We start from the raw sequence: 23,647 nt of genomic DNA, 5'->3' as shown, positions 1-23,647 counted from the left end.
GAAGCTTGCTTCTGAGGATCAGTTTAGCAATGGTTGAGGGTTGTGAAGATAAGCTTCATGTAAGCTCAAAAGCCTCATCTCTTGGGTCAACAGAAGTTGTTCCAGAGGAAGATATTATCTCACCCACCTTGTCTCTGTCTTGTGTGTGTGTGTGTGTAGAGAAGCAAAGAAATGAGTGGGTCTGAAGACGCCTTCCCAGATGAGCTTCTGCTCACATAATCTAGTCAATCATGCTCTCTCTCTGAGCTCTTGTCTTCTTTGGAAACTTTCTACAGTTCCAGCAGTGAGTAGCTATCTGCCATTGTAGCTCTTGTACTGGTGCAAGGTTCAAAGGTAGACAAAGAAAGCAGTGATTTGTGTGGTGGGCTTACCCAATTTTCAAGCAAGTGTAGGTGGCCCTGGTGCAAACTGAGGCTTTTTTGTTTGTACTTTGGGATTAGATCACTGTAGTTACATCAGTGGCTGTTCCTTGGTTTCTGGCATCAGAGAAAATTCTCTTTGTAAACCAGGCCTTAGAGGGAATCCTTCCAGGACTAGAAGCATGGGGAAGCTTTACTGTTCTTGATTATGCTAAATGTGTGCCAGGGAAAAATAGTTGCCTCAGATGGCTTAACTATAGAGTAAAGATACACTGTTGAGTATGAGATTCCAGGCATCTTTTCAGTATAGAACAGGATATATTAACAAAAAAATCTGCCAGCCAGAAAATAAAGGGCCACTGTTTTTTCACAATACTGTACAATGATCTTTGCACTTTTCTGAAGATGAGGTGACATGCCACTATGACCTACTTACTGTTCCAGGCAAATATGTGCTCTCCACAAATACCTGCAGGACTAATATACCTCAACGCTGTCTTTCTTTAAAATAAGTTTAGTGCTCATACAGAGAGCAAGCGAACAGTCCTGGAAACTGACACAAGCAGCAGCAATGTAACTGTCCGCAAAAATGCTATCTCTAGTCACAGAGAGGTAACCATAGTAACAGAGACGAAGCTGTGCTAGTCTATACACTATCAAAACAAAAAGCAGTCAAGCAGCACTTTAAAGACCAGCAAAATAATTTATTAGGTGAGCTTTCGTGGGACAGCTCACCTAATAAATTATTTTGCTAGTCTTTAAAGTGCTACTTGACTGCTTTTTGTTTTGACAGAGGTAACCATGTTAGTCTGTATCTTCACAAAACAAAAAAGCAGTCCTGTAGCACTTTAAAGACTAACAAAGTAATTTATTAGGTGATGAGCTAATACATTATTTTGTTAGTCTTTAAAGTGCTACAGGACTGCTTTTTTGTTTTGTGAATGCTATCAATGTATTTCATGCTGAGCCTGAAGATCTAACTAACTGTAAAATAATGCCTCACTCTCCATGCTCATTCAGTCCTTCACTCTGAGCCTGAAACTGTCAGCAAAGGCAAAAGGCCAGTCACAGTGGTGATCTTAATGATATGGACTGCTGTTCTGTAGGAACTACAAAAAAGCTGTCCAATAGCACTTTAAAGACTAACAAAATAACTTATTAGGGGGTGAGCTTTTGTGGGATAGACCCCTTTCTATCCCGTGAAACCTCACCCCTAACAAATTATTTTGTTAGTCTTTAAAGTGCTACTGGACTGCTTTTTTGTTTGGATAGAATATAGACTAACATGGCTCCCTCCCTGTAGGAACTACAGTGTAATGAAACCACCAATTCATTTAATAGAAGATGCAGCTATTTGATATATAACATTTAGCAACAAATATTTTTTCCTACCAACCTGAGCCAGTTTTGAACTACAGTGAAAAGCTCTGTGTAGTAGAACCTTTCTTAAATAAATGGTTAATTGAAACAATCTTGCTTCATAATACGTCACACACTTGAAAGTTCTCACCAGCAAAGAAAGAAAAGTTGTCCTTCTAAAAGCTTGGTGTTTTTTAACCTGTGTTTAACCCATACTTTCCTCTCATTTCTTGCCCTAAGGGAGAGCTACGATGTGCACTGGAAAGTGTTCAAAGTGCACTGGGGTTGTGTTGTTCCCATTAGCTACATGTGCCATAATCTCCAACCTCCTCCTGTATTTCCCCAGTGGAAATGTTGTAGAGCTTGACAAGATAACTGATTTCGTCTGGTTTTTTCACGGCCTTCTTGGAGCTGGAATACTGGTAAGAGAGAAGTTTTGTCATAGATGTTGTTTTAATTATTTCAACTTTTTAAGGCTCATGAATGCCTCTGTCAAGTATAAATAACTATCCAGGGGGCTGCCTTTCCATCTGTGGGAAAAAGTCCAACTTATCTTTGGGAAAAAGTCTAAAACTATCGGGGGTCTAAAACTGAGAAGGCGTATTCAGGAGGCTTACAGGAAAAATCACCCACAGGAATAAATAGAACTTCTTTTTGAAAATCTTCATGTAAAAAAAGAATTCAAGATTCCAAATATTAGAGGAAACAAAAAAAAATGGGTTTTCATTATTTATGTAGAACACATATTTCTTTGCTATTCACATTGAGGTTCAATGTTTAAATTCAGCTTTTGGTTGTGAAATTTTACATTTATTAAGTTGTGTTGCCTTGTTATACCTTTCATTGACTTTTACTCCTGGGGCACTGAAGCTTGTTTAGGCTTGTACTTGTTGGAGCTTTTGTTAAAATCAAGTAGTGCTGAATTGCTCCTCTATTTTGTGAGCATTGTTTGAATTCCTAATGGCTGTTTTGAAAATGGTTGATTTTTTGGGTTATTTGTTCTGTCCGTATGTGTGACCAGGCTTTTTATCTACATGCATGTTTTGGGAAGGGCTGTTCTTTGTGAAAATTGCCACATTTATATATTCACTGCCCATATCTACAAGGGGGGGAGGGGGGGCTTTGTTGAGAGAGATCACTGCTGACAGAGAAATCTCGGCAGTACCTCTGTCGACAGCTAGCATCTACACACAAAAGCAGATTGAATAGTAACAGAGAGGGAGCTGTGCTCATCTATATACTATCAAAACAAAAAGCAGCCAAGTAGCACTTTAAAGACTAGCAAAATAATTTATTAGGTGAGCTTTCGTGGGACAGACCCACTTCTTCAGACCATAGCCAGACCAGAACAGACTCAATATTCAAGGTACAGAGAACCAAAACCAGTACTCAAGGAGGACAAATCAGAAAAAAATGATCAAGGTGAGCAAATCAGAGGTGGGGGGGAGGTCGAGAATTAGATTAAGCCAAATATGCAGACGACCCCCTATAGTTACTCAGGAAATTCCCATCCCGGTTCAAACCACGTGTTAATGTGCCGAATTTGAATATAAAAGACAGCTTGAAAAGCAGATTGAAAGAACAAGCCAATCTGTGGACAGAGAGCAGCCAGACTGCTCTGCCTTCTCTCTACAGAATGGCTGACTGGAAGCTCTGCAAACAGGACTGGCCAAGGAACTGGAAGCCCTCTCTGTCGACAGAAGTGTCCATATGGGCACTCTGTCAACAAAACACTGTCATGCCATCAACGCTCCCAGCTATATCCAAGATACCACTGACTTCCTGAGGAAATTACAAAACACCGGAAAAGTTCCTGATAACGCCATCCTTGCCACAATGGATGTAGAGGCTCTGTACACTAATATTCCACATAAAGACAGATTAAAAGCAATTAGGAATACCATCCCTGATGCCACCACAGCCAATCTGGTGTCTGACCTCTGTAACTTTGTTCTCACACACAATTATTTCCATTTTGGGAACAATTTATACCTCCAGATTAGTGGAACTGCTATGGGCACCCGCATGGCCCCACAATATGCTAATATATTTATGGCTCACCTGGAACAACGATTCCTCAGCTCTCGTCCCCTATTACCGCTCCTCTGCTTAAGATACATTGATGACATCTTTATGATTTGGACCCATGGTACAGAGGCTCTAGAGGAATTCCACAGAGACTTTAACAATCTACACCCCACCATCAACTTATGCCTCGATTACAACATGCAAGAGAGACATTTCCTGGACACTACAGTACTAATCAAGGATGGCCTGATCAGTACCACACTCTACCAAAAACCTACTGATCGCTATACTTATCTACACCCTTCTAGTTTCCATCCTACACACGACTAGATCCATTGTTTACAGTCAAGCTCTTAGGTACAATCGCATTTGCTCTGATCCAACTGACAGAGACCAAAGACTACAAGAACTTTACCAAATATTCATAAACCTGAATTACCCACCAGGAGAAGTAAAAAAACAAATCGACAGGGCCAGACGAATACCCAGAGACCAGCTACTCCAAGATCGGCCCAAAAAAGCCAAGAACAGAACACCACTGGTCATCACCTACAGCCCCCAACTCAGACCACTGCAACAAATTATTAAAGACCTACAACCTGTCCTTAATCAGGATGCTACACTCCAGAAGGCCCTGGGTGACATGCCTGTTATCTCCTACAGACAAGCTCATGAGGATCCTCACTAACAGCCACAGTCTATACCCCAGGAATACCAGTCCTGGAACCTTTCCCTGCAACAAAGCCCGCTGCCAGCTTTGTCCGCATATCTTCTCTGGAAATACCATCACTGGACCTAACCAGGTTACTCACAGAATCACAGGCACTTTCTCATGCTCCTCTACTAACATCATATATGCCATCATGTGCCAACAATGCCCAGGTGCTTTGTATATTGGACAGACTTCTAACTCCCTTAGACAAAGGGTCAACGGGCACAAAACAGACATCAAAACACTCCAGATCCACAAACCAGTTAGTCAACATTTTAATGGAATGGGGCATTCTGTCAATGACTTCAAGGTATGTGTGTTACAGAAAAGGAATTATCGCTCCGTTTTGGAAAGAAAAACATCTGAGCTGGCTTTTATATTCAAATTCAGCACATTAACACATGGTTTAAATCATGATGGGAACTTTCTGAGTCACTATAGGGGCTTGTCTGCATACTTGGCTCAATCTAATTCTTGACCTTCCTGCCCCCCACCTCCACTCTCTGATTTGTTCACCTTGATTATCTTTTTCTGATTTGTTCTCCTTGCTTACTGTTTTTGGTTCTCTGTGCCTTAAATATTGAGTCTGTTCTGGTCTGGCTATGGTCTGAAGAAATGGGTCTGTCCCACGAAAGCTCACCTAATAAACAATTTTGCTAGTCTTTAAAGTGCTACTTGACTGCTTTTTGTTTTGATAGTGTATAGACTAGCACGGCTTCCTCTTTGTTACTGTCAGCAGAGGCATTATACCTGATTGGGAACAAGGATAACGCTGCCGACTGAGCAACTGAGTCTTGTTGGCAAACTTTCAACAGAGTGCTTTAGCTGTGTAGGTGCTCAGCGAGTTTTGTCTACAAAGACTGGTTTTGTCGACAGAAGCTGCTTGGGTTGACATGGCCACTGTGTTTGAATAGATCCTGTGAACTGCTTGTCCTTGTCTATACAATGTCAGTCATGCAATCAAAAAGCAGGATAAAAAGCCATGCAACCTAGGTGAACAATCATATGCTATAAAAATGAATAGTAAAGATTCTAAGTGAAAAGGCAGCAGACACTAAATAAGCTGTCATCTCCTCACATAAAGAAGAAGTTGAAATGTACTCCTTACTGAACATTTGTGAGCAACAAACCCATAAAAATTGAAGTCCATTCTCAGTAAGGCTCTGATCCAAAGTTCACTGAAGTCAGTGGGAAAACTCCTATTAAATAAAAGGGGCTTGGATCAGGCCCATATTTCACAAACAGAAAAATGAGTAAATTGTCAACTATGACTAGCTTGCCGGGCTCTTGTGACGTACTGGCCAGATATCCAATAAACCTGACTATCACAGCTACCCCTCTGAGATTATCTGTTATGAACAGAGAGTCAAAACAAAGATAAAAATTGCACCAAAGATATCTGCAAAAAACTTACCATTTCTAGCCCAGCTTTCTGTGAAAGGAAGAACCAATGTTCAGTACAAGAGCCCGGCATCACATTCCAAACATGACATCTCTGGAGGGTCCTAATAAGGCTAGGCTGTGCCAAGCTAGTGCACATCAGAAATGGGCACAGAAAGATTCAGATGAGTTTTCACTGATCTCTAAAATACTGACAACAGCACTATGAGGACAAGTTACCCATCAATAAAATGGTGCTATTCAGTGCATGTGTTTTCTGTTAAATTAAGTGAAAGGGAAATAAGTGAAATTAAGTGAAAGACAGAGAAGAAGATGCAAATATAGGAAGGGTGGGAGGATGAGAGGGTGGTCTACCTCTGACAGCAATGGAACTGAAAAATGAAAGAATAAAATATTTTGTTCAAAAAGTCAGGCTCACTCTGGGAACTGAATGCAGGTTCCCATGCATTGCACCAGTGCCCTAATCACGAGAACATCATTTCCATCTAGTAGCCAGACTCTGTGGTTTGAGAGAGCCATTTAGGGACCTGGGACAAATAGATTTAAAAAAAATAAACCTGTCAGGGATGGTAATAGGTCCTGCCATGAGCGCAGGGGACTGGCCTTAATGACTTCTCAGGGTCCCTTCCAGTTCTATCAGATAGGTATATTTCCATATATTTCAACCTTGGTCTTTCCTTTTCCTCCATGAATGCATTTTAAAAGATATTCCCTTATAAAAACAAAACCTGGAACTTTATTTTGCTTAAAACCCTGCAATTTCCTTATTTTGCACATTCAGAAATGTAAAGGAAAGATGACTCATTTTGTCACTCGTACTCAATGCTGCAAACTCATCATGAGTCAGTCGGTCTGTGAGTAAATGGCACCGTTGTCAGAAGTGACTGCCTGAGCCACAGTAAACACACAGACCCCCACCTCACCGACACCAGCATCCTTGCCAGTTTTCATTCTGGCCTCGGGAGGTTACCAACACACAAAAAGAGATGCAACAAACAAGTGTTGGACCCCAAATGAAATGGCAACAGATGAACTTCCTCCAAGCATAGCTAATATATCCCACTCCGCTCACAGACTTGATAGAAAGCCTTCAAGAAAAACAAAGGTTAGAGAGGAAAGCAGGGCTGTTGATTCGGTAGATGGCACTCTTGCCTCTCAGTCGATACTCTAATGTGCCTGAGCAGGGTACCGAAGGGAACTGTGTTGCACTACTGACCACCTCATTGCACTTGTTGCCCCAGGACATTGTTTTTCAGCTGAATGTCCTCGCCAGATTCCAAATTCTGCTCGTGTAAATTTCCCACAGGGATTTGGTTACAATCGACATCATATTCTTCACTTTCTGCACTAAGCATGTGGGTAATGTTGCTATGAGCTGTTGTTAAAGGGACACAGGATGAAATCCAGTCAGTTGTTTGTTTTTTTAAGAGTTAATAGTACAGTAAACTCTTTCATATTCAGCAGCCCCAGGATTGTAAAGTTGACAGATATTCAAATATTCTGGATAACAGAGAGGTATGCCTAGCCATGCATAACATTAAAGAAAAACAACATTAAGATATTAAGAAACAAACAGAAATATATGCAGAGTACTTTATTCCCGAATAACAGTAGTATCATACACTTGTAAACTTATACTACACGAGCTACTGTGCCTGTGCTGGAAAGAGGGTGAGGTTCCACAGGATATGCGCGATGCTAACATTGTAACCTTGTATAAGAACAAAGGAGACAGAAGCGACTGCGACAACTACCGTAGAATCTCCCTCCTAAGCGTCACTGGTAAACTGTTCGCTCGCATCATCCTTGGCAGACTCCAGAAGATTGCTGAGAGGGTGTACCCCGAATCACAGTGCGGATTCCGTGCAGAGAGGTCTACCATTGACATGGTCTTCTCTCTAAGGCAGCTGCAGGAAAAGTGCAGGGAGCAGAGGAAGCCACTCTACATAGCCTTCATTGACCTGACCAAGGCCTTTGACTTGGTCAGCAGGGATGGTCTGTTCAAACTGCTCCACAAGATAGGTTGTCCTCCACGGTTACTCAAGGTGATCCTGTCGTTCCACGAAGACAGGCGAGGAACCATCCAATATGACGGCGCATTATTGGATGCTTTCAGAATCAGGAGCGGCGTCAAACAAGGATGCGTGCTTGCTCTGACATTGTTCAGGATCTTCTTCGCACTCCTCCTGAAGCATGCCTTCGGATCTTCAACAGAGGGCATCTTGATGCACACAAGATCTGATGGGAAACTGTTTAATCTTGCAAGGCTGAAAGCTAAGTCTAAGGTGCGGGAAGTCCTCATCAGAGACATGCTGTTCGCAGACGATGCTGCTGTAGTGTCTCACACAGAAGACCAGCTTCAAAAACTGCTGGATCAGTTCTCCAAAGCGTGCAAGGACTTTGGGCTTACCATCAGCCTAAAGAAGACAAACGTACTCGGTCAGGATGTTGCTGAATCCCCATCAATCAGCATTGACAACTGTACATTAGAGGTCGTCCACGAGTTCGTTTACCTCGGGTCCACCATCACTGACACCCTGTTGTTGGACACTGAGCTAAATAGGAGGATCGGAAAAGCAGCCATGACTCTGTCCAGACTCAGCAAGAGAGTGTGGAATAACAACAAGCTGTACACTCACACCAAAATGCAAGTCTACAGAGCCTGCATCCTCAGCACTCTCCTTTATGGCAGCGAGACTTGAACCCTGTATGCCTGCCAGGAAAAGAGGCTGAATGTCTTCCACTTGCGCTGCCGCAGGCGCATCCTTGGAATATCATGGAAGGACAGAGTGACCAACACTGCCGTCCTCGAGCAAGCTGGAATCCCAACCATGCACACCCTCCTCAGGCAGCGTCGACTCCGCTGGCTTGGGCACATCCACAGGATGAATGATGGAAGGATCCCAAAAGACATCCTGTATGGTGAGCTAGCCTCTGGCAAAAGACCTCCTGGATGCCCCCAGTTGCACTACAAAGATGTCTGCAAGAGAGACCTCAGAGAGGTAGACATGGAGCTGGACAACTGGGAAGAACTAGCGGATGACCGCAGCAGATGGAGGCAGGGGTTACACAAGAGCCTTCAGAAGGGCGAGATGAGGATCAGACAGCTAGCAGAGGAGAAGCGAGCGCACAGAAAGCACAATAAGGACTTGCCAGACACCCACCACATCTGCAAGAGATGCAGCAAGGACTGTCACTCTCGTGTGGGTCTTCATAGTCACAGTAGACGCTGTAAATGAAGTCCTAAACTGAAACTTTAAAGGGCGCGATCCATAGTCTATGCAGACTGAAGGATGCCTACTACTACTAAACTTATACTGTATTTGCTGTATTTATTTGCATTTACTTTCCGTACTGTACTTATGGAAAACAAAACTACATTTACTTATGGTTAACATGCCCGTTATTTAAGAGTTCTGGTTGATAGAATGCTGGTTATGAAAGAGTTTACTGTAGTTTCAAGTATTACACTTGCTCCTGAGTCCATCCATCCAGCTGTCTGTCCTTCCCTGCATTCTCTGGTTTCACAGTAGGGTTTCCACTTTGTCAAATGTTTTTCTCAACCATGTTGCTGCATGAAAGATCTATACAAGCAATAGAGGAATCAACTGCTATAGACATAAAGGAGGATTCTTTATTTTGGTTACTGGATACACACTTACCGTGTAGTTCTACTTCCTGTATTGTGTAGGAAAATCTTATGCGGTGTTATGGGGCATCTGGCCTTGGCTCAGTCATAGATGAGACTGCCACCACAGCCTATCAGCCTGACTCCAGCTAAGCATTATCATGGAATAAACTGAGAGGAGCTCAGAGAAGGAATGTTGGCTGAAATGTGCTCTTTGCACATTCCCAGCGGCAGTCGAACACAAAGGGCCGAATTCAGGGATAACGATTAAGGTGCAGCACTCCAGTTTAGCACTAGCTTCTGAACTGGTATGGAGATACACACATCTGATAGAACTAGAAGGGACTTTGGGAGGTCATCGAGTCCAGTCCCCTGCCCTCTTGGCAGGACCAAGCACCATCCCTTTTTCTTTTTTTTTAAATCTATTTGCCCCAGATCCCTGAATGGCCCCCTCAAGGATTGAGCTCACTGGAGTAGCACCACTCAAGTCAATAGAACTACACTGATTTACATTAGCTCCAAATGTGTCCTTTAGTCCCCTTAGTACAGCAGCTAGCCATTCTTTGGAGTCAGCTGGAATACCCTAGAACTGTCACTCTTCCAATGCACAGCAGAGCCTCTTGTGATGTCACGCACAGTGACGAGTCAGAAGAATATAAAGTAGCTTCACCCAATAGCACCACTTATTTCAAACTTGTCTAACTAAAGCTACGTATATGGCGACCTGACGTATATTAATTCAATATGTGCTTAACTTACAGGTTATTTTGCCAGCATTTATGATGCTGGGTGCAGGTGGAGCTGGATGTTGTGCTAACAGATGTGGGGTAAGCAATAATTCATGTGCTGAAAAGAACAATCACCGTGACCTGTGAACAACTGCTTTTAAATGGGAGCTGAGCAGCTAGAAAGGTGCAAAGTACACAACAGCTGACAGTCCAGCCCCCTCACTTCCCACCCCAGTACAGAAATAGGGCTTCAGCTGCAGAATCTCTGTACTTGGCCTATGATTTATTAACCCCCATCACAGGAGCAGCCGCATCTAGCCAGCACAAAGGTTAAATGCATTAGAGTTGTTTCTATAAATTAACACCTATCCCAAGGACAGATTTGGGGTATTTAGCCACAATACAGAGTATTGAGTTGAGTGCGATAAAGCGATAAACCCCTAAAATACATAGGTTAGGGTAGTCCCTGAAACTTGAACAGATCAGATGAGACAACTGCCATCTTGACCAACAAAACAGGGAGTGAACCAGGCACCTACAGCTGCGTCTACATTACAGTTCTGTTTTGAAAGAACATCTTTCGAAAGAGAACATCAAAAGCTGCTCTTTCAAAATGGAGCGTCCACACACACCAGTGAGGACCGAAGGTTCGGTCCGTTCTTTCGAAAGGCCACCAGCGCAATTTCAAAAGAGAGTGTCCATACACGCCAGGGTGCTCTTTTGAAAGAGCAGGGACAGAAAGTGCCACAGTCAGGGTAGCATGGCGGACAAGCCCTTCTGGGGCTGCCACCCACCATCCCCTTAGAGGGCACCCCCCCCGTACCTCAGCCTGCACACTCCAAGGGCCAGCAACCCTGTCCTCAGGCAGCACAGGCGAGAGAGAGAGCGAGAGCAAGAGAGACAGCGGAGGTGGAATCCCAGGCCCCCCTGGACCCCGAGCAGCAACCCCCCCCCATCGCAGCCATGGCCAGCACCCTGGCCATGGTCCTTGCCGCCGTGCTGCAGCAGCTCCAGGTGGCCGCCACAATAGCCACCCTCCTGGACGCAATCCTCAGGCCGCAACGTCCCCAGCCGGTCCCCCAGGTCATCCGCCACCTGTGGAGCTTCCCCGCAAGCAGCGACTGGTGGGACCGGCGGCTGCTGGAGGACTGGGGCGATGACTGGTGGCTACAGAACTTCAGGATGACCAAGGGGACATTCCTAGAGCTGTGCCACTGGCTCATCCCCGTCCTTCAGCACCAGAACACACACCTGAGGCCGGAGCTCCCCCTGCACAAAAGGGTGGCCATTGCCCTACGGAAGCTGGCCACCTCGGACAGTTACCGATCCGTCGGCCACCAGTTCAGGGTGGGCAAAGCCACTGTCGGGGCCATCCTCATTGAGGTAAGCTGTGCCCAGCTCACACCTAGACTGCATACGGGGGGGGGGGCGGGCAGGGGGCAGCCTGGTGACGGGCACCGTTGGGAGAAGGGCGGGCACCCTGGGGCCAGGAGCGGGCACAGGAATGGGCATGGGTGGAAACCCCAGGGCCAGGGGTGGGCACAGAAACGGGCAAGGGTGGGCATCCTGGGGCCAGGGGCGGGCATGGAGACGGGCATGGGTGGGCAAGCCTCACCCCATCCCAGGCCCATGAGTGCACCCCTCTATGCCCTGCAGGTTGTCCAGGTGATAAACAAGGTGCTCCTGAGGCAGCTAGTGCACGTCGGGGACCTGGACAATAACATCCAGGGATTCCAGGAGCTGGGCTTCCCCAACTGCTTTGAGGCCCTGGATGCCACCCACATCACCATCTGGGCCTGGAGCACAGCCGCGGGGCCTACGTGAATCGCAAGGGCTACCACTTGGTGGTCCTGCAGGCCCCAGTCAATGCCAATGGCTGGTTCCAGGACATATACGTGGGCTGGGCTGGCCGTGCACATGACGCAAGGGTCTTCAGGAACTCAGGGCTGGGACATCATATGGCCCAGGGGATCTTCATTCCCCCGGCGGGAGCTCCCCATCAGGGGAATGACGATGCCGCCCTGCATTGTGGCAGACGCAGCCTACCCCCTGCAGCCTGGCTGATGTGGCCACACACCGGGCACACCCAGCCAAGCCAGGACCTTTTTAACGAGCAGCTGAACCATGCCTGGAACACTGTTGAGCAGGTGTTCGGCCGCCTCGAGGGGCGTTTTAGATGCCTCTACACCAGGCTGGAGGTGGGCATCCCCAATGTCCCAGCAGTGGCCGGGGCCTGCTGCACCCTCCATAGCCTGGTGGAGGTGAACCATGAGCCCTATATGCAGAGGTGAGCCGCTGAGGCGGGGCGCGGGTACGAACAGCTCCCTGCCGCCCTGTGCCACCAGGCCCAGTAGGATGGGGTGTGTGTCAGGGAGGCCCTGCGCCAGGCCTTTGAGTGGGGGACACGGTAACCCCCCACCCTGCACACTCCCCCTCCATCCGCACCCTGCACACACACGCACACCCACCAGCACCCGTGCACGGGGGGGCACAGGTTAAACCATAAGAATAAAATAAACTATTTATTTTAAGCACTGTGCCCCTCATTTTCTAGGAGGAACTATATACATGTGGCAGGAGGGTAAGTGGGGAGAACTATTTACATGGGAGGGAGGAGGGTGAAAAGGGAGAACTATTTACATGGGATCAGGGAGGGTGGCCAGGGCTCCGGGATCGGGGACCCTCACCCTTCCAGGGGGCTCAGTGGCCGGGAGCCCCGTTGCCCTTGCCCGCCCCTTCCTCCACATGTCCGGAGGCCCCACCGGCGCTGGGCTGGGGCCGGTGGAACAGGGAGATAGGGGCATGGCTCAGGTGAGGTCCCTGTGCCTGTGCTGGGCTCAGCACAGGGGGAGGGGGCAACCAGGGGCTCAGCCTCCACCTGGCCAGCCCTGGACAGCAGGGTGTGGGCCAGATGGATGAGGCTGGCTGGCGGGGAGTTGGGGAGGGAGCAGGGCTTCAAGGTCAGCCTCCTTGGGGGGCAGGGGGCTGTGGGATTGGGGTGGAGGGGAAACTGCTGGGAGGGAGGGGGGTGCACGTGTGACAGAGGTGTGGGGGACGATGGGGGGTGGGTGGGTGCGGGAGTGACCCGTGATGGAGTGGCGGCAGGGGCCAGGTGGCCGACCACAGCCTGGGTGAGGGTGTCCAAGTTGGACCCCACCTGGTCCCCTGCCTGCCACTCCATGGCAAGCCACTCCCGCACAACGCCCTGGAGCTGATGTCCCTGTGGGTGGGCTGCGGCAGGCAGGACTGCGCCCCCCCCGCCGCCAGGCGGGACTGCGTTCCCCCTCCCCTGGCCCCATGGCCACTGGTGTGCATGGTGCACACCTGTGGGTCCCTGCAAGACCTCGGGCAAGGCGCAGTCAGAGGGGATCCAGCTGGATAGGCCTGAGGGGAGGGCGATGACTAGGGCCCCCTCGCTCGAGCCCCCATCATCACTGGTGTCCGGGATCTGTTGGGGGCACCTGCAGGTGGCCGGTGGTCTGGGCCGGTCCTCCCCTTCGGCCCCAGCCCCATCTCCTCCAGCTCGGTCCGGGGATCGGCAGTGTCCAGGTCTATGGCCGGGGGTCCTACCTCCTTGGGCCCAAGGAGGTGGTTGAGTTCTTGGTAGTAGCTGGTGGGCGCTGCCCCTGACCACCCGGCCGTGCCCTGAGCCTGACAGTACGCCTGCCAACGCTCCTTCCCTTTTGACCTCACTTGGTCCGGGGTCCAGGTGGAGTGACCCCAGCCAGTGAGGCCCTTGGCGAGCTGCTCGAAGGCGGGCGCGTTTTGGTGCTGGGCCCCTGTCTGCTGTAGGACCTCCTCATCTGCCCAGAGGGCGAGGCAGTCCTCCAGCTCGGCGTCTGTCCAGGAAGGAGCCCAACATTTGGGGGGCTGGCTCCCCTCCTGGGAGGACTCCCCCCAGACCCTGGACAACCCCTGGGGTGGGCGGGAGTCCTGGCTGCTGGCCAAGGTGCCAGAAGTGCTGCGGCTTCCCCAGGGACGTCATGGCTGGTGGCTGTGTGGGCGGCAACGTGGGCTCCCTGCTGCCTGCACACGCTCTCAGCTTCCTGCCTGAGAGCTTCTGGGAGCCTGTGTGCTGAAAGGCAGTCGGACACTTGAGCCATAGAGCTCCGCTTGTGCTGTGAGCGGCACCGCCGCCTGCCAGCTGATCGCGGCCATGGAGGACCTGCTCTTTCGAAAGAGTGGGCCACGGATTGTCTACCCTTGCTCTCTTTCAAAATTGTCTTTCGAAAGAGGGCGCTTTTCCCACCCCGGGAGCAGAGGACCAACTTCAAAAGAACAGGGCAGTTCTTTTGAAGTTAATTTCGAACGAGCGCCATGTCAGTGTAGATGCTCTGCAGCTTCTTTCGAAAGAACTCGGTCTTCCGATCCTAATTTCGAATGTACTTGCTAGTGTAGATGCACCCTACCAGCTTGAACTAAGTAGCCAAGTTTCTCTAGCTGTAGCAGACTCATATCCATAAGTCATCAATGGGGCCTGTAACACACATTTTCCATTGGGTTACACATGCAATAGATGGCAGGCTCTCTGTGCTTTCTCCTGCTCTCCTCCAGGCCAGGGAGAATTTGGCCCTCAATAATTACAAATATTACAGAGCAAACAAACCATGCAGGTATCTCACTTATTCTCTGTGCCTTTGATGTTAATTGATTCTGATGTGTGGTAGTTGTTATTAGCAAGGATACCCTGACACAGAAATATTTCCCTAGTCCAGTTCCTTGCTAGCAGCAGCTGTATCTAGCCATACTGAGCAATAAGATATGTCCATCAATACCTTTCCGGTTATATTTAGTAGGAATTATAATGAGATCATGCTACATCATTAAGGTGTTTTGCTAAACACAATGAATTTAATCTGATTTTATGTAATCTGATTTATGTAACCTGTGGGTGGACATGCAGTGCTTCCCAGCGTGAGACATGGCCAGCTGCTCAGTTGCTCTGCAATACATGCTAAATCCTGACAGGTCGATTTAGCTAAATGGGATTCAGGTCCAATTACTGAGGCAGCCCAGACAAAGTTGTCCCTCCAAAATACTCCTTCCCCACATGTAGAATTTCATACTGTTCCTCCAGTACAACAGTCAGCCCAGACAGACACTCCCTCTTAGCCCTGTAGAATGGAGTCTGGGTTTGTCCTCTCTCCTGAGTCCTTGAATCCTCCGCCAGCTAAAACAGTAACAGGGATCTGGCTGGCGCCATTCAGCTGTACACTGTCCTTCCACTGGGTGCTTTGACGCTAAGTACTACACCCAAACCATCTGTGAGCTCAGATCCCCGGGGTCCTTCTTTAACCTTCTATTCCCTGGCAGCTGGTACATGCACACTTGAACTTTACCATGATTGTTATTTATTGTTTATAGTGCAGTACTGCCCAAAGCCCCCAATGTGGGACCAGGCTCCACTGTGCTAGGCATTGTAAATTAACCTAGAATGAAAAGACAGTGTCTATCGCAAAGAGCTTACAAGTGAAATAAAAAAGAAGAGCTGCTTATAATTGTAACAAACAAGGGCAAAGGTGACTTAATCAAAGTCTGCAAATACTTACATGGAGAAGGGACTGTGATTGCAAACAACTCTTTAATATAGCAGAAAAAGACACAACAAGAAGCAGCAACTGGATGCTGACACAACACACATTCAGACTAGAAATAAAGCACAAATTTATCAGAATGAAGAACTCACCCTTGGAACAGCTCGCTTAGCAATGTGGTTAAATTCACCACCACCTGTGTCCGAGCCAAGAATGGATAGATTTCTACAATATATTATATAGCCTAAGTAGAAACTGTAGCTGGATGCAGATATTAGATGGGGAGACGCACAAGGTACCAGGGAGATATTCTGAATAGTATAATAAACAACAGTCTCAGTATACCAACTACTTAGTCACTGTGGAGTGATTTATGAGCACCACAGTAGAGTTGAGTTTTCAGGAGAGATTTGAAGGGACAGAGAATGAAATGGCTGTTCGGATTTGTTACAGGGAGACTGAATATTCAGAATTGATTTGCTGCTGGTTGACAAACAGGGAAGAGGGGCTTCACCAATGGGAATAAAAGGGCAAAGTGTGCAGGGAATATTAATCAGAATGAATAAATTGAGTAGCACACTAAGTTGTCCAATGCAGTCTATAGCGATCTCTACACATTAATTATACGTTATGGAATGGATCTTTCCATCTTTCCAAAGCTCCCTCCACCCCCGGCTCAGCCCAAGACACTCCCCCGCTGGCCTGAACACCCTGCTGATCTAGAAACCGCACCTCTCCCCTGCTCAGCCCCAATTCTTCCTCATCTCACCCCTGCTTGGTCTGGGACAGGGGGCAGGTGGCGGGGACAGCAGCTGCCATAGGGTATTGCCTCTACCTCGCCTCCACCCCCCCCCGCCACCCTCGCAGTGCTCCCCCTTGGCCTCCTGGCCTGCGGAGTCCCGCTTCTCCACAGGCAGCTGGAGGCCTCCCAGCCACCCAGAGGGGCTCAGTGGGCCTGGAAGATGTGGCCGACTGATGTGTGGTGAGTAAGGGGGAGGAAGGCCAGGGGAGGCAATTCTCTGTGGCTGCTGCTGCCATCCACCACCTGCCCCTGCCCTTGGCCCAGGTAGGGGCAAGGGGCTAGGGTGGGGGCAGAGCAGAGCTGGAAAAGGGAGGAGCTGCTCATTTTGAAGTGGGTGCAAACACATCCCTCTGCACACAGGCCTGAAAACCCCTTTTGCCCTTTCCTGCCCTAGTCTTCATCTCCCTCCCCAGCTCCTGTAAGGCCAGGTCTAGACTAGACATTAAAGACAATTGTAGATATCCAATTCTAGCTAGGGCAATTGTGGAGCTAGAATGGACTTATCTACAATTGACTTATCTGTCTGGCCTCACAGAGGGAGGTCAACAGGAGAAACTCTCCTCTCGACCTCCCTTGATACTGAGGAGTACTGAGGTTGACTGTGGACCCTTCATAGTTCTATTTTGCATATCCCTACTAGGTGCATGAAATGGAACCCCAGCTGCGGATAGTGAAGACGTACTGTGAGTCTAAATCACAAAGCTACTTCCTTCTCCTCCCCGCTGCCAAGGCAACAGCAACAGGCACATCAAAATCACTGACAGTACCACAGCAGCTCCCGGCGGTTCAGAGTAGCTAGCTATAAGAACATTTCAGCTCAGCCCCTGAGATGCCAACAGGGAATAGGCTCAGCCACTGTGGGAAAACAATGTATGTTCCCTGTAATGTTGTTCCCAGAATTGGTGGAACCATTTTATCCAAAACTTTCTCATCAATCAATCATTCCAGGTTGAGCTAGACACCTTCGATAGCAAATCCCCTCCTAGACCCAAATGGCTAAAGTTGAGCAAAGTTATAGGCAAGCAAAACTACCTTTTATAATATACAATATTAAACACCCCCAATTAAAGACACCACTGGTAGTACTACTTATTAAAGATTTTCATACACAAACAGCAACCATATACTTTTCTAGATGATTAAAAGTGGCTGGCTGTGGGAAACCAAGAGATGCAGTGAATCAGTCTTATGGGCTTCCATCAGTGACAGATCTGCTCTGGAACCCCAGACAAAGCCATCAAGGGGTATGCATCAGGGAAGGAGAAGAAATATTTTTCACTAAAGTACAGTGCTAGCACTAGAACAAATGGGCATAAAATAACCATGAATAAATTTAGTCTGGAAATTAGAAGCAGGTTTTTAACCATCAGTGGAGTGAGGTTCTGGAACAGCCCGCCAGTAAGAATCTTGGAAGCAAACAAATCCATTATTTTTAAAATAGGGCTTGAAATATTTATGATTGAGATTATCTGATGGGGTTGTCTGAAAAAGTAGGAGGCTGGACTCGATGACCACAGGAGTTCCTTCAGGTCTGAATCTTTAAAGCTGCAGTCAAGCCCTCTTACTGTAGAACTGCTACTACAGTCCCTATTTTTGAGAAAGGGAAAAGAGGGATCTGGGAAATTACAGACCTTTTAGTTTGACATTACAGGCTAGAGTGGGTCAGACTGAAAGGTGAGCTGTCTGGATGGAGGGAGGTTGCTAGTGAAGTCCTTCAGCCATCAGTCTTGGGACCAATCTTATTTAACATTTTTCATTCATGACTTGGCAACAAAAACTGGGAGTGTGCTAATAAAACTGGGAGATGACAGAAAATTGGGAGGTATTACCAGTAAGGAAGAGTACCAGAATACAATTCCAGAAGATCTGGAAGGACTTGGCATTTGGGATAATAGAATTAGAATGATATTTAATAGTGTTAAGTACTAGTTCATGAATTTAAAGACTCAGAAAAATTTTGCTATAAGCTGGACTTGTTACAGTTGGAAACAATAGGAGAGAGGAAAGACTTGAGTGTATTGGTTGATCACTGGACTACTGTGGGCCACCAGTGTGATGCAGAAATGAAAAAAGACTAATGTAATCCTAGGATGCACCAGATGAAACATCCAGTAAAGATAGGGAAGTGTTATTGCCATTAAACAAGGCACTGGTGAGACTCCATCTGGAATGATGTGTGCAGTTCTGATCTGCATGTTTAAGATAGATGAATTCAAAATGGAAAAGGTGAAGAAGGGCTACAAGGATGATCAGACAGAAATGGACAACCTACCTCACAAGAAGAGTTTGGGTTGTTTAGCCTAACAAAATGAAGGCTGACTAGAGACTGGATTCCTCACTGCATATACATCAGAAGGCTAAATACCTGGAAGGGTGAAGAGAAAAGCTAAGGTTTATGTAACCTGTGGCTGGTGGGTGAGGTGCTCTGTCCCTCTCTAAGACATCTAGATCACTTAGAGATTAAGGAGTCTGCAACAGCCTTAGTTGGAGCCTTGTGACTTTTAGCTCATGCAGTTCCCAAACTTTTTACCTTGCAGCACCCCTTACCTGGGTCCATACCCTGCATATGGAGCTGGGAAAGGGGCCATGGGTCTGGAACATAGACAAGGGTAAGGGCCTGATGTTGGGGTCACAGCTAGCAGCTAGGTCAGGAGTGGAACCCCTGGCCAGAGGATGAAGCCTGCAACAGTGGGTGGGCACAGAGGCCCTTGTATGGGGTGGGTAGCCAGGACCCTGTGTGTGGGGACTGCAGCCAAGGCTGGGCACCCCTGGGCCTGGTGGGACTCTGGGTGCAGGTCCAAGGCCAGGAGAGCAGATGGGGGTGCTTCTTCCTCATCTCCACATGAGGACTAGTCTGGGTCCCAGCCATGCCCCCACACATTGCTCCACACCACCCAGGGGGCACATCCCCCAGATTGTAGATATCTGCAGTAGAGGCTCATGTGCTAAGCTTTAAAGGTGCTAAATTCAGTCCCAACCCCCAATGACCAGAGTCTGTCATTGGCATTACATTGACACAAGAACAAATGAACATAAACTGGTCATCAACAAGTTTAGTCTTGAAATTAAACAAAGAGTTCTAATTATCAGAGGAGTGATGTTCTAAAATAGCTTTCCAAGGGCAGCAGTGGGGATAAAAACCCTAATTGACTTCAGGACAGAGCTCAATAAATTCATGGAGTGGATGCTATGAGATTGCTTGCAATGGCATGTAGCCAGTCTGCAACCAAGTAGAAAAAATCCTCAATGGCCAGAGAAGGGACATTAGATAAGGAGGTCTCTGAGTTACTACAGAGAATACTTGCCCAAGTCTCCAGCTCAGGGATCTTGCGGACATGCATGGTATCTAATTGATTGGCACATCTGGGGCTAGGAGAGAACCCAAGCAGGTTTCTCCTTCCCCTGCATCATGGGGTATGGGTCACAGGTTTAAACTAAAGGAAGTGACAAATTCTCTGTAACTTAAGGTCTTTAAATCAGGATCTGAGGACTTTACTAACTCAGCCACAGGTTAGAGGTCCATTACAGGAGTGGCTGGTGAGGTTCTGTGGCCTGTGATGTGCAGGTCAGATTGGATTATCATGCAGGTCCCTTCTCACTTTGAAGACAGTGGAGTGACTGATTATCTCCCAGCCCAGTCCAACAAACTCGCAGCAGCTCTGCTTGAGTTAGTACGTTACAACTAGTTGCATGGCTGTAGCAGTATGGATGGCAGCTCAGGCCAGCTATCTGAGTCCAAGCCCACCTGGCTCCCCAGTCTGAGCATGGTGGATAGCCTGAGCCACCGCCCATGCCACAAAATCCCCACTGCTATGTGGGCCAGTGCAAGTCAGTCTGCTTGGAATAGTAGGCATGCTACCAGCTGCAGTGTAGACGTACCCTATGTTCCTAAAGATCTAGGCTTCATCCAGCTCTGTAGATATGTGGATTGCTGTCTGCATTTTTCTTTAGCTTCGGGGAGAGATGCACCAGAATTGGAAAGATTCAACAACTTCAAATTTTCTGCAGCAGTGAATCAAGCCCTACATTATCACTGTTATTCTTTATTGCTGATAGTTCAAAACAAATACAGATGGATTCCCTGTCCAGTCACAGTCTGAGGTTCCATAATACAAATGATGTTCATGGCCTTCTTCCTTTCAGATGCTCCTTTCTATGCTGCTGGCTGTGATGGGAGCTGCAGGAGCTGTATACTGTGTGGTCATCTCAGCCTTGGGATTGATTAGTGGGCCTCTTTGTGACACTGGTGATGGACAATATATCTACCCTTTCCGGAATGACTCCTTGATGTAAGTATGGCATCCTGACTCTTCCAGATTGCAAGGGCCAAATATTGCACCCCTTCAGAGCTCAACACTAGTTTATTTATGAAACGACTTGATATTCTGTGCTATGAAATGCTGAATCTGCATTATTCTGAGTGAGCAGGCCCCAGCGATTGTTCACTTGATGTAAGTTTTCCAGCACATCCACTGGGAAATTTCTTGCTTTAGTTTTGGAAGATGCTTTGTTTTTGTTGTGCAGCTGACCAGATGGGTGTGAAGGTAATACTTACATGGGCCTGCGTGAGATTTGAGCTAGGAGGTCTATTAAAGTCGGAGGGAGTCACATGGCTGAAAAGTCACACAGTTGGATGAAAATCTACCAGATTAAGTCCTCTCTCGCATCACTCTGAAAAGTAGTGCAAAAAAATCTCCTCTCTGTTGGCACTTTGCCAGTAAATTCTGGTGATATCTTGCAAAATGACGGTGGATTAGAGAAGTCTGATGAAACTGGGTGAGATCTTGGCATAGATTGTGGGCATATTTTTGATATTTTGTGGATTTTTGTATTTTGCCATTAAAATGGTCAAGAAACAGGACACAAGATCTTATGCGAGCAGCCATGAAATGCAAGCCTAGTTCTCTGTGTCCCTATATCTTGTGTCATCATTCACCTTTTTAAAGTAGGTATAAAATGCTACCAGACCACTGCATTAGGGTGTTACACTCACTTTGCAAATTACTTCAAAATATATCCAGAAGGAGAGAATCAGGCACAATCTCTGAGGCACAACTCAGCAAATTAACACTTTTTGAATCACTCTTCATACTAAGTTGTCGATTATTCTTTCTACTTACAGAGACAACTATTTGTTTAATCAGACAACATGGAGCATTTGCAAAGAACCAGAAAATATTGTTATTTGGAATGTTGTCTTGTTTTCTCTTCTCTTGGGGATTGGTACAATTGAAACTGTTCTTTGCCTTATTCAAGTCATCAATGGACTTATTGGGTTCATATGTGGTACATGCATGAGGAAAAGAAGGGTGAGTATCTGATGTAAGCTATCATAAATATTATTTTACTAGCATTTTCCAGCAGCTGTGATAATTTTAGCTCCACTTTTGACAGAACCACAGTAAATTGTCCTGATAGTGTATAATGATACCAGATACGTGAACGAATGGTGCAGATCTCGAGGACTTTTTAAATAGTTTGGCAAATAATAAAAATATTAAAGCCCAATTAGACTATTTATTACCACTTGGAGAGGGAACAAGGAGTCTGATGCTGTGATTATTGAGGAAAACCTTTTCAAAAGAACCTTGTGATTTGGGAAATCTGAGTTTGTAGGTACAATTTGAGATACATTAAAAGATCTGATTTTCAGAGAATACTTAGCACCTGCCCTCTGAAAAGCAAGTATCTGAGGTTGGGCACTCAGTAACTGAAGTGCCCAATGACATTAGCCACTTTTCCAAATGTGGAGATTGAAGCCCATCTATGGACATGCAGGGCTCAGGGTCATGTTATCTACGGGCTATAAAGAGGCAGAAATCTGTTCTTGGTTTTAAAGTCGTCCTCCTTTCATTAAACAAACACTTATACATTTGGGTTTTTCTCCATAGGAAGAGTTGCCCGTCTCACCCCGCCACCCCCACCCCCCAACCAATTTATTTTAACTTAGTAAAATTCCAGTTAGCAAGCCTGATCTCCTTCTGAAACTGTAATTAACTTGACATTCTTTCCTTCCTTGCCTTTCAGACAGATATCGCCGGAATGTAAATCACCTACAAAGAATGCCAGTGACAAGCACAGATCTGTGGGGATTCATGTATAAGCATAAAGTGCTGTGCTATATTTGTGGGGACAGCAGGACCCCAAGACATTCAGGAGTTTCAGAAAAGCTTCAAAACATTTTATAAAGATATTTGGGTGGGAGGGGGCAGTTTACTGATAACTTTTGGGGCCACTATCCTTTTTTCTCTCCTCAGTGTACACAGGTTAAGTCTCTAGAGCTGTGTCTACACTACAGAAATAACTTCAAAGTTGCTTACTTTGAAGTTGAGGGTCTACACACACCCTACTTTGAAGTTAAACTCCCAAGTAGGGCACTACTCTATTCCTGGGAATGGAGTAAGGACTTCGAAGTTGGGGTCCCTCCTTTGAAGTTAACTTAGAAGTAAGGGAAAATGTGTGTAGACTTTCTGCTGGCTACTTGCAAGTAGTACCTACCTTCAAAGTTAACTTCAAAGTCAGTTCCTAGTGTAGACACACCCTAGTACTGGCAACATGACACTGTCTTTCCTAGAGTTCCAGGCATACACTAAACATCAGTCACAAATATCCTCCAATTAAGATTCAATGCATATCTATCAAGTGCTGCCCTGTGCATCAAAAATGTTACTGTGAAGTGCTGCCTGTTTTGTCTGAGGATCTGAACTGAATGCAATCATTGTGACTATAAGGCTTTATCAGTGTTGTGAACTCATTCGCACTAGTTGGATGTCTGTAGATGCTCATTAAGTCTCCCCAAAGCCTATCCTGGCCCTGTGTGAAACTGGAATGGATTCTCTGACAGAGCTCCATCTATATTTGCAGTGTTGTTGTAGCTATGTCTGTCCCAGTATAGTAGAGAGACAAGGTGGGTGAGGTAATACTTTTTATTGGACCAACGTTCGTTGCTGAGAGAGGCAAGCTTTCAAGCTTACGCAGAGCTCGTCTTCAGCTCTGTCTGGTTATATCACTTTGGTACATAAGACTAGCCTTCGGTTATTTAAAGGTCTGGCTCAGAAAGGACCTGGCAGTAGCCATGTTGTTTAAATAGTGGCAA

The 23,647-nt window shown here is 46.7% G+C and overlaps 1 protein-coding gene across 1 annotated transcript; it reads left to right on the top strand.

Moving 5' to 3' along the window:
• Positions 1–1,969: 1,969 nt before the first annotated feature.
• Positions 1,970–22,599, top strand: LOC142004110 (transmembrane 4 L6 family member 1-like). Its single transcript, XM_074981548.1, has 5 exons — positions 1,970–2,140; positions 10,249–10,314; positions 20,695–20,840; positions 21,674–21,860; positions 22,579–22,599. Exons 1-5 carry the CDS (start codon positions 1,970–1,972, stop codon positions 22,597–22,599), a joined length of 591 nt encoding a protein of 196 aa, XP_074837649.1.
• The last annotated feature ends 1,048 nt before the right edge of the window (positions 22,600–23,647 follow it).

Source organism: Carettochelys insculpta, chromosome 1, assembly GCF_033958435.1.
Source record: "Carettochelys insculpta isolate YL-2023 chromosome 1, ASM3395843v1, whole genome shotgun sequence".
In the NCBI taxonomy this organism is placed as follows: Eukaryota; Metazoa; Chordata; order Testudines; family Carettochelyidae; genus Carettochelys; species Carettochelys insculpta.
The sequence above is the reverse complement of the archived record's forward strand: the minus strand, read 5'-3'. Positions and strand labels throughout refer to the sequence as shown.